The 12,551-nt window shown below is 32.0% G+C and overlaps 1 protein-coding gene across 1 annotated transcript in view; it reads left to right on the top strand.

The window, feature by feature from the left end:
• Positions 1 to 12,551, top strand: part of LOC111903920 (probable disease resistance protein At4g27220) — a 52,851-nt gene that overhangs the window by 39,429 nt on the left and 871 nt on the right. The window contains exons 2-5 of the mRNA XM_042899661.1: positions 7,356 to 7,383; positions 7,741 to 7,799; positions 7,947 to 8,032; positions 9,497 to 12,186. Coding sequence (XP_042755595.1) covers positions 7,356 to 7,383; positions 7,741 to 7,799; positions 7,947 to 8,032; positions 9,497 to 12,186 — 2,863 coding nt within the window. The remainder of the gene's footprint in view (positions 1 to 7,355; positions 7,384 to 7,740; positions 7,800 to 7,946; positions 8,033 to 9,496; positions 12,187 to 12,551) is intronic.

Below are 12,551 nucleotides of genomic sequence, written 5' to 3'. Positions count from 1 at the left end.
AAAGTTGAAGATTTAAGTGTTTCAAGTCCCGATATGTAAGCCTCAAAGTCGTATCTAAGTCCCAACAATGATTTGGAAGGGTTAAATGGCTCTAAAACCCCATTTTTAGATGTTTACGGCCCAAGCATGATCCTTGGCTGTAAACACATGTTCCAGGTCCTAAATCCTTGTTTAAACATCAATTTGAAGGCTAAAGAGGCTAGATAACAAGTTAGGGATGTTACCTCATTGATTTGGAGCCTTAAATCTTTGTTTTTGGACCTTTGATTATGGATGAGGAGAGAGGTTGGAGAGTGATTAAGGAAAGATGGCCAAATGCTTCAAATGGAAGCTTTGAATCATTTATATAGTGTTCGGGAATTGGACACGGTGGAATTCTACCCGATACCGGCGTTAGGCGGGGCTTTTGGTCGCACCCGACCAAATTGCCGTAACCCGATATGGTCGATTCTAGAATTATTTCGATAACTATTATGGGGTGTTAGAATGATTTCAAATGGAATTAAGACACCCATTAAGTCTTTTTAGATCAATACAAGTTAATGACTTAATTAAACGGCAAAATTGGAAACAGATTTGGAAACGGTGTTTGGTTGATCGAATTGGATTACAATTTGAGTTACAAGAAGTGATATGGAATTTCGGGTTGTTACACACTGACCTCTTGACATATAGGATTCTCTTTGTCAAGAAACATTCCTTGAGAACCAAATATTCAAGGGTTAGTGCGGTTCTTTTCAAGACAAACACTTTTGAGAATCGGTATTAGTTGATCTTTGTTTTATCCAAAACATTACAACTTACCAATTTCAAATGTACAAGAGTAGAAAACATTTTACTCTATAGTTGTTGATATGTCACTCAATATACAATCTTGGAATATGACACTAAGATTTGATTTTGGAACGAAGTATCAATCATTTTAATTGATTTAACCATTTCAACAATTCTTGATTCCTCTTCTTAGCCAAACAAATGCACTAAGGTGTCCTTAGAGGATCAAGTTGTGATATGTTTCCATAATCATTAAGTTTATCATAAAACACGATACTCAAGTACTCTCCCATCTTTTCAGATTGGAGAAACTTTTATCTTTCTGCCCACTTTGATTCTTCTTATTCGTTCTGCTATACCTTGAGACTTTTCAATAACCTAGAATTTTACTTAATCTTGTAAGCATAACCATATTTACTAACATTAGTAAACCATAACAAATAGTCTTATTGTTCTTTGTGGTGGACTTGAATAGTGCACAAGAATCTGTAGTCGATCCCTTAGTCTTTCACTTGACTCACATTTACATGTGAACAAGGAATTAATCCTAATTTCCCAAAGATGAAGGTTCTCATACATCACACAATACAGGTTGCATGATTCCAAGTTTCTATCCAACTGAAACTTGGGTGATGAGAGTCTTTCCTTATACCCCCCTTATAGACCGGCTTCGTGAATGAGACCTAGTAACGCTAAGACTGACTTGTCTAACTTTTAATATTGTAAATTATAAGTGTTGAGTTTTAACTTTTAAAACTCTAGGATTTGGAATTAAAGTTACATTGATGAGACTCTACAAATTCCAAAACTTGAGGGCAAGTTTTGAAACTTGTAAAAAAATTTCACATTCATAACGTATGAGTTTGATGTGTGTTTTATGAAAAGACTCTTGATAATCCATAACTTGAGGTCAAGTTATGGAGTTCATTAAAACATTTATGAAAAGACTTTTCATGTTCCATAACTTGAGGACAAATTATGGAACTCATTACAGAATATTTAGATCAATTCTAGCAAGGAAAAATTATCATATAATATTCTATTGATCTATTCTAACTCATGTAGCAGGGCAATTCATATCAAATAATACAAATAATTAATCTTAATATTTGACAATTGTCCTTTCATTTTCATAACATATGAGTTTAATGCCATTTTAATGAAGAGACCTTTCATTTTCCATAACTTGAGGACAAGTTATAGAGGTCATTAAAATTCATTTAGATCATATTTCTAACAACTTAAATTATCACATAATTCATGATCTAATTAAACTTATAATCAAGACAATTCTAAATCAATAATTTTAAAAGCAACTTTGTTTATCATATAAAACAACAATTATTTTAAAAACTTACACAATTATCTTGTGGTTGGATGAGTACAAGCACTACCATATCATAAAAAACATTTCCAATGATCTAAAAAGTTTGTGGTAGTGTTCCTAATCCAAACCAGGCCAAGAAACTTGAAATTCTGCAAACAGGTGCATCACCACGTTGTGGTAATAGCTGCCACGTCATGGTGGGCAGGCAGAAACGAAATTCGCAAATTTTCTCACTTTGAAAAACAATAAAGCAACAAGTATAATAGGAAACAAGCCTATGCTCTGATACCATTGTTGAGGTTTGAGCACTATACCACTTCCTAAGTGCAGATGCAACCCTAAATGCTTTGGATCTATGTTTTCTCTAATTATACATGCATTATCATTTTTCCAAAGCATTGTCCTGTCACACCCCAAAACCACGAACGGCGGAAACGTTCAGGGGTGGAGGACGTCATGTACAGTATCACAACAGTGTAATATAATAAACAAGCAACAACATCATCCATTGCATTATAAGTAAAGTTTTAATACATGTGTGTTCTTTCATTGTAGTAAGACACCAAAAATATATAATCAAAATAAAAGACGAGACTTGTCTGCTCCGTCTTCTCAAAACCTGGCCATCGTACCTGTCTACTGTTGACCTGAGAATACAAGTTATTTTGAAAGAGAGTATCAGCTTTAAAGCTGGTGAATTCATAAGTATTTAAGTGTCATTGTCTTACTTACTAAAAGCTGTTTTAAAAGTCATGCAAACCTTTAAATGAAAATGTTGATGTAAGTATGAAAAACCCTAGAAAATCCCTTATTTTCTATCAGTTTGAGATGTAGTCTTCTAACAAGACCCGAATGTTTTGTTATGACAATGTAGTCTTCTACCAAGACCCGAATGTTTTGTTATGACAATGTAGTCTTCTACCAAGACCCGAATGTTTTGTTATGACAATGTAGTCTTCTACCAAGACCCGAATGTTTTGTTATGATAATGTAGTCTTCTACCAAGACCCGAATGTTTTGTTAGTAAAATGATAGTTTTTCCTTCAATTGTTTAGTACTAAAGTACTTAGTCTAACTCATTGTTTATGTGAAAGTATCACAAAATAAAGTAAACAGGAAAATGTACTGCTATAAGTGTTGTCACTGGGTACTAGGACTAACACAACATCGCATTAAGCGAAATATGTAACCTAATGAACATCCGAAGATTGTCCAGAAAAAGTATTAATGTAAGTGTCATTGCTGGGTACTAGGAGTAACACATCATCGCAATAAGCGAAAGGTATAACCTTATGAACAATCGAAGATTGTCCACTTGTCCTCTGTAGCAGCAGTAGGTGGGTGGAGGGGTTAGCCCCGGTTATCGATCTACCTAGTATAAGTAGTAACCTTAGACCTTCGTAGATGGTCATCGACCACTGGTGCTAATCAGTGGGGTTCGGAATGGTAAGTCCCGCCGAGATATCCCATTGAACCGGGGTAGGAAAGATAATTTACACAGAAAGTACTAATAAATCATCCTCGTAGTTCTAAGTATAAGTATCCAGGTAAGTGAATACAGGATAATGCACCTATGTAAAAGTGTTCCTGTATGGTATTCATGTAAGTGTGTTCATGTAATAGGTATGTATATGTAAACATATTCATGTATCAGGTAAGCATATGTATATGTACTCATGTATCAGGTAATGTACTAGTATAGACTCATGAATGAACTTACTCTTGTGTGATTCCTTGTAATAGGAGTAATGTTTGATATCTTCAAATTATCCCTATGATAATTTACTGAAATATAATTGGTTGATCATGTAGGTTTATACACTCTTACTACTCAAGGGTGTGGGAAACTAAATGAAAGGTGTAAACTATAACATCAATACATATATAAGAATATAAGTGTATATGCATAGTTTAGTTCAAGAATGAAAAATGGTTTTGTAAGACATCTTATGGGTTTTGAACAATAATTAACAACTTGATGTCATTTTAATAAACATTTCAAAAGTAAAACATTTGATAACAACGTATTTTTAAGATTTAGAACCATTTCATGCATCACATTTTGTAGTATGTGCAATCTGTTAAATGACAAACACAGTTATAAAATACATATCAATGATTTAATAACATGTTTGTTTCTACTTGTATTCCCCCTCCCCCTTTTAAAGCATTTAAAATCATTTAAAACATTGATTAGGGGTATGAACTCACCTATAGTTGGTGATTGGGATGAACTAAACGGTATAGGATTGCTAGATGTCAAGCGAGGACTTGTACACACACTACGATCCTAATGAATATATAATCATACATATATGCACTCAATTAGTCTCAATTACTAATTGATAATGTTAAGACATCCTAGACATAATAAACACTTTATATAAGTGTTTTAAGCCCTAAGGATTGCATCTAAGTTATTGTGGGACAAGGCACTTGTGTTTAGGGTTCCAAAGGACCCCATATATGAGTTTACTCCTCATATACCAACACACATGGAGTTTACGGTTGTAAACTCTTGAGTTTACGGCCGTAAACTCCCAACCATGGGTGTATTGTGTGTTTTGAAGTTCCAAATGATTCCTAGAATTATTCCAACTTGGTGGTTAAATTCTTGGAAGGGTTTAAGGCCTAGAAACACTCCCTAGAGGAGTTTACGGCCCCAAGGCCATTTCCCTTGGAGTTTACGGTTGTAAACTCCCTTGGAATGTTGTTTTTGTTGTTTTCAAGCCTCATGCACAAGTGGTATTGGTTCTAGACTTTTATTCCAAGCATATGAAGACCATTGACACACTTTGGTGCCCCTTAAATGAGTTTACGGCCCATGAACCATGTCATGGCCGTAAACTCACTTTGAAATGTGATTCTTATGTGCTTAAGGCTCTTGATTTATTGGGAACAAGTCTAGGTAAAAGTTCTAAGGCTTTAGGGAAATTTATAACTAAAGATGTCCCTTAAAGTCAGATTTGGGGGTTGGACATCAGGTCTTAAGGTAATAAGAGCTTAAATTTGAGTTTGAGCAGTAGTAGTGTACGTTGGGCATGCCCTCATGGTACATTGCATGTTACTGGTTTCAGCCCGTTACCTTTTCTTAGAGAAAGCAGTACGTTGGGTGTAAGGATGTGGTACGTGGGGCGTACTCACCAGAAGTCTTTATGGGCCATTTTTGGGCCTTGATTAGTTGGTCAAGTATGGGAAAGGTAAAATAGTCTTTTACTCGTTAGCATGATAGAATATGATTTATACCTTTGATTATGGATTATTAGACTAATTATTGATTAAGGATGATTTTTGGATATGTTTAGTGTTAGGAGCCCTGTAGCAGCAACGCGTGTATGATTCGGTTAACTCCAAATTGAGACGAGTCTCCTCACTGTACTTGTGGGTCGAAGGCACTAATGTCGACCCATTAAATTATGTTTATAGGATGATAGATGTCTTTGTGACACTTGTTGATATACCTGTATGTGCTTGTTGTCTTTGTGAATCTTGGTGATATGACTGTATGCTCAGATGTAGGGGTGAAATAGACTCGTACCGGTTGAAAAATATCGAAGGGGACGGAAGGGACTCAACGAGTCGAAAGGGACTCAGCGAGTCAAAAGAGACTTAGAGAGTCAAAAAGGACTCATGGGTGAAATAGGCATGTTACATGTTTTAGTATGATATGTATGTATAATATGTATGTTTGGTATGTGGTACTCTGGGGAATTCACTATGCTTTGTGCTTACAATTTATGTTTATGGTTTCAGATACTTCCGGTACGAAAGAGAAGGGCTCATCATGATGGCACAACATCCCCTAGAGTTTTATTCCGTAGTAGTTGTTTATGACTTTTACTCTGATGTTTAAATATTATTTTTCACCATTAATGTTCTTTTGGAACAAATTGTTGTATGGATTAATGTTTTAAAAATGAAAATTTTGCCATAGATTTTTGGGACGTTACATCATCATGTCATCCAGCACCACAGCACGACGTTATTAATGACTGATATGTCACCATACAACGTCAATTAATAACTATGTTAATCTGTTAAATGGTCAGCATTGAAACAAATTAGAAAATATAGCATCAAAATTACTCTTTTGTAAAAACATATATATTGTATTAATTTGAAAATGAAAATAACATATTTTAAAATCGAAAGTTTTAATAAATTTAGCGTTTTCTAAAAAATTCCTTAAAAACTCATGCTATATATCATTTACCATCGCATAGACAAAATTATTAACATCATGACATTTTCTTAAAAATTTATGTTATATACACTTAAATATTGTTTGTGCATATAATAGAAAACATATCATATTAGACCATCTTCAACCCACTCTCATTTTTTTTCCCAAAAATGGAGGAAAAAATTGGATAAATAGTGTTTCATCTCGAACCATACTCTATTTTTTACTTTATTTTTACTCCCAAAAAGTATATTTCATTCTTATAATTTATATAAATTGTCAAACACACCCCTTCTATTAATTTGGTTTTAACAAATATATAATCTATATATTTTTTTTTCATTACATTAATATTAAATAAATAATATTATATTTATAATACATAATTATAAGCTTTTGTAAAATATGTTATTATGTTTTAAAATTTCAATATGTATTTAAATTTTAATATGAATTTGATAAACAAAAAACAAATTTTATATTTATAATTAATTAATATATTTTAATATATAACACAATATAATAAGTATTAAATATTACATTTAAATAATAATTAGTAGATAAAAAAAAACAGAAATATATAAATATATAAAACGATGGACTAAAACCAACAACTTAAAGTTTATCCTTATTTTGGGAGAAATGAATAGTATAAAATCAAATATTGTGTTATACTATTCATTTCCCCCAAAATGGAGGAATAAATGGGATAGAGTTGGAGAGAAATACGGGAAGAAATGAGGAAAAAATGGAGAATGAGAATGGGTTGGAGATGCTCTTACACAAACACATTTTCTCTATTTTATTTTATTTTATTTATCTTCACATAGACACTTCTATCGAAGGAATATTATCAAATTATATTTCATCATCAATGATAAATTCTTTTTTGCCTTTTTAGTAACGACTTTTAAAATTAAAATTTTGACAATTTAAGGATTAGGTTTATGAACACGTCCAATATTAAATAAAATGTACTTGATATTGAGTCATTAACATAAATTTACTTACATTTAAATCTTAGTTTCTAGTCCTAAGTTTTTAATAATTTTTTCTTTTTTATATTTATAGGACAACCAAAAATAATTCATATAAGAAAGTACATTTAAATTATAATGAATATACCATAAATAAATAAAAAGTTACGATACCAAACCCCCCGCCATATCCAAATAACCAAACGTCTAATACAAAACTTGTTGATGCTTTTGCTTTTCCCTCTTTACCCTTCTTAGTGTGTTATTCTTAGGAGTTCGAAAGAGTTTTCAGACAAGAATATTGAAAAAAATCTAAACAAAAGTCCAGGTATTCTCTTTCCTTATGCATTAATTTACAAGCATTTTTATGTATAATCCATGGTTTTTTTGTTTACGTTTATCAAATTGAACCTAGAATATGACTTCCACATTAGATGATTCATAAGATATTGTATGAATTTGGGTTTGGTTAAAAACAGAGAGGTGAACAGATGAATTCGGGTTTGGTTAAGAACAGAGAGGTGAACAGAAACAGCAAGTAAAACCATATATAATATTAGTAGTGATGAGAAAGATTTGATAAATTGACTACAAAATTGCTCTAATTTGGAACAGTAAATGATGAAAAGAGAGATATGATAAATTGATTACAAAATTGTTTTAATTTAAAATTTTATCTATTTAGGTTTGAAAAGCATCAAGCCAATAGGAAAAAATTGAATGTCATTCTTTTATTCTTTGCAGATTATCTTCAACTTCTCTTACTATCATGTTTTGCATAGTTATCAAGTTCATCTCCGGTTCCATTTAGATTATGGGGCGGACTTCTTTCATCATTTAGATTGTTTGTTACAATATTAGTTGTGAGATCCGTGTATTACACGAGTTTACTAAAAATAAAAATGTAATATCAATATTTAAATATTAAATATTTTATAAAATAATAATTTTACATATCATAATATAATCTTTTAAAACATTTATAAAAGAAAATCAAATATTCTTTAGAGCATTTATGAGACTTTATTAACAAATTAATATAATGATTCTCTTTCCTTATATGAAATTTTATTTTAAAAAATGGAAATTCTAAAAAAATGACAAGTGGAAAATAATAATTCTAAAATTCTCACAAAATTACATGTGACAAAACTCTTGAGAATTTGACAAGTGCAAAAAAACCTTCATTTATCAAAGAGGATATTGTATAGTTTTTTCCTTATTTATATTCTAAAAAATAAAGATTCTTTTTTTGATATATATATATATATATATATATATATATATATATATATATATATATATATATATATATATATATATATATATATATCATATTTTCATTCATTTTGTCGTCATTTTATGGTTATTTTAAATTAATTTTTATCCTATGTGTCATTTTATAGTTTTTTCCATTTTATTAAATTGTAGATGGTATTTAAATGTAATAATAAATACATATCAATTTTCATTAACGGACTTTCCTTCTAATTTCAAAAAAACTAAATTAAAGACTCATTAGTTTCGTTTGTTTATTTATCTTAATTATTTATTTAACTTTAATAGTGAAAAAATGCTTTAATTTTAATAATTCAATATTTTTCATATTTTTTTTTATAAATTCAAACTTCTCAAATATTTAGAATATTATATATATATTTTTTAAATAAACTCATGTAATACATATGTTTCATACATATTTTCATTTATGTATGATGTATGGTTTCTTCTATACGGAGTCAACACAATAATAGCCTAAGTCCCTATCGGGTTTTCCAATATCAGATACCCTTTTCAACACATTAAATCTACTACATAATTGTTTTGATTTGGAATTTTATTTATTTATATATATTTTTTGAACGGGGCCTCCGGTCTAAGAGACTTCCACCTCTACCAAGTGGGTAGTCATATATTGTAGGAATTTTATCTGCCAAGTTTGAAAAACACGAAGCTAATAAAGTAAATTGTTTACGTTGATTAAATACAAAGAATAACAAATTCTTAATTTTTCTTTTATGAATTTCAAGCTTAAGTAAATTAAGACAAAATTTAATTCATTTTAGAATGTGAGGCGGGCCTTTAGTTTGTACCATTTATATCATCAGTCCATGAGACAAAGCTAATATAATCGACTCAATTAAAAGAATCTAGGATGTATATGATTAATTTCTCTTTTACAGATTTCCATCGAATTCTCATTGTTAAATTTTGGCTACTATATTATTATAACAGGTACAATTCTTACAATGGATGTTGTTAATGCCATTATAAAACCAGTTGTTGAGACACTTATGGTACCTGTGAAGAAACACTTAGGCTACCTCATTTCCTGCAGACAATATATCAGGCATATGGGTATCAAAATGAGCGAGTTGAATGATACACGACACAGTGTTGAAGAGTACATGAACCGAAACAAAAAGAACCATCTTGAGGTTCCAACCCAAGTCGAGGGTTGGTTGGAAGATGTAGAAAAGATCAATGCAAAAGTGGAAGACATTCCTAGTGATGTTGGGACTTGTTTCAATCTCAAGATGAGGCACAAGATCGGTCGAAAAGCCTTCAAGATAATTGAGGAGATCGAAAGTGCCACTAGAAAACACTCTAACATCATCTGGACTAATTATCCCATTCCCGTGGGAAAAGTTGATTTAATGAAGGCATCCACTTCTAAACCATCAATGGGTCATCATGAAGACTTCCAATCAAGAGAGAAAACATTTATAGAAGCACTAAAAGCACTTGAACCTAATAAAAATTCCCACATGGTAGCCTTATGGGGGATGGGCGGAGTGGGGAAGACCACGATGATGCAAAGGCTGAAAAAGGTTGTGAAAGAAAAGAAAATGTTTAACTTTGTTGTTGAGGTGGTTGTAGGGGAACAAACTGACCCAATTGCTATTCAGGAAGCTGTGTCAAATTATCTTGGGCTAGAGCTCAAAGAAAGCACGAAGCAAGCAAGAGCCGATAAGCTTCGTAAATGGTTCATGGATAATTCAGATGAAGGTAAGACTAAGTTTCTCATAATACTTGATGATGTATGGCAGTTAGTTGACCTGAATGATATTGGTTTAAGTTCTCTTCCAAATCAAGGTGTCAACTTCAAGGTTTTATTGACAACACGAAACAGAGATGTGTGCACTATGATGGGAGTTGAACCATATTTAATTTTCAATATAAAAGTCTTAATGGAAGCAGAATCACAAAGTTTCTTCCGCCAATTTGTAGAAACTTCTGATGATGTTGATCTTGAGCTCCATATGATAGGAGAAAATATAGTAAGAAAGTGTTGTGGTCTACCCATTGCCATTAAAACTATGGCATGTGCTCTGAGAAGTAAAAGCAAAGATACATGGAAGGATGCACTTTCTCGCTTAGAGCACCATGACATTGGCAATGTTGCATATAAAGTTTTTGAAACGAGCTACGACAATCTTGAAGATGAAGAGACTAAATCCATATTTTTGCTTTGTGGATTGTTTCCCGAAGATTTAGATATTCCTATGGAGGATTTGGTGAGATATGGATGGGGCTTAAAAATATTTAAGAAAGTGTATACCATAGGAGAAGCAAGAATCAGGCTCACCACATGCATTGAGCGGCTCATCCATACAAATTTGTTGATGGAGGTTGATAGTGTTGGTTGCATCAAGATGCATGATCTCGTGCGTGCTTTTGTTATGGATATGTTATCGAAAGTAAATAATGTGCATGCATCGTTTGTCAACCATGGTAATATCTTAGAGTTACCTGTGGATGAAATGCGTGACACTTGTAAAAGGCTTTCGATAACGTGCCAGGGTATATCTGAGTTTCCGAGAGATCTTAAGTTTCCAAATGTCTCCATTTTGAGACTTATGGATGGAGATAAGTATCTGAGGTTTCCTCAAGACTTTTATGAAGAAATGGAAAAGCTTGAGGTTATATCTTATGAAAAAATGAAATACCCATTCTTTCCCTCATCACCTCAATCCTCCACCAACCTTCGAGTGCTTCATATACATAAATGCTCATTAATGATGTTTGATTTCTCTTGTATTGGAGATATGTTGAATCTAGAAGTTCTCAGCTTTGCTAGTTCTAACATAAAATGGTTACCTTCTACAATCGGAAAGTTGAAGAAGTTAAGGTTACTGGATTTCACAAATTGTAATGGTCTTCATATAGATAATGGTGTCTTAAAAAGTTTGGTTAAACTTGAAGAGCTTTATATGGGAGTTGATTGTGGAAGAGACATTAGTTTCACTGATGAAATCTGCAATGAAATAGCAGAACGTTTAAAAAGACTTTACACATTAGAACTTATGTTCTTTGAAAAACTTAAAATGAAGAATATGTCATTTGAGAAGCTTCAAAGATTCAAGATCTCAATGGGACGTTATCTAGATAAAGCTTTCGGTAAGCATGTGTACTCATTTGAAAACACGTTGCAGTTGGCCACCACCAAAGTTGAACTACTGGAATCTAGACTTAATGAGTTGTTTGAGAAAACAGAGGTGCTTTATTTAAGTTTGGGAGATATGTATGACCTTTTGGATATTGAGGTGAAGCCCTCACATCCTATCCACTCCTCTTCGTTCTATAATTTAAGAGTCTTGGTCGTTTCTGAGTGTCTAGAGTTGATATACCTTTTCACACTTGATGTTGCAAAAACATTGTCAAAGCTCGAGCATATTGAAGTTTACAAATGCGAAAATATGGAAGAACTCATATATACAGATGGAAGTGGAGATGAGAAGATTAGATTCCCCAAGCTGAAGTTTTTATCTTTGCATTGGCTACCACGTTTGTTGGGTTTGTGCAATAATGTCAACATAATTGAGCTACCACAACTCATGGAGTTGAAACTTGACTTCATTCCACGTTTCACAAGCATATATTCCGAGAACAAGTTTGAAACATCTAGTTTGTTGAAGAAAGAGGTAGATACGTTTTATGTCTCAATTACAACAATCTTTTCAGATTAAAATTTCAATATATATATATATATATATATATATATATATATATATATATATATATATACACACACACACACACACAACTATTGTGCAGACGTATGGACAGTGTTATTCTATGAGAATTACTAAGAGAATAGGTTGTTTAGTAATGTGAATGTGTTCAACCTCACACAACTATTGTCATTTTCATGCATTCTCACTAATTTTATTTTTGTTCTCATGCATCATTTTTCATTCATTTTCATTCTTATAGAATACGACTCAGTAAACATTCCGATAACATTCTGACAGAATAAAAATAAAAAAAAATCTATAATAACCTTATA

The sequence above is a fragment of the Lactuca sativa genome, chromosome 2, assembly GCF_002870075.4.
Source record: "Lactuca sativa cultivar Salinas chromosome 2, Lsat_Salinas_v11, whole genome shotgun sequence".
In the NCBI taxonomy this organism is placed as follows: domain Eukaryota; kingdom Viridiplantae; phylum Streptophyta; class Magnoliopsida; order Asterales; family Asteraceae; genus Lactuca; species Lactuca sativa.
Note: the sequence above shows the minus strand (reverse complement) of the source record. Positions and strands in the feature narration are given on the sequence as shown.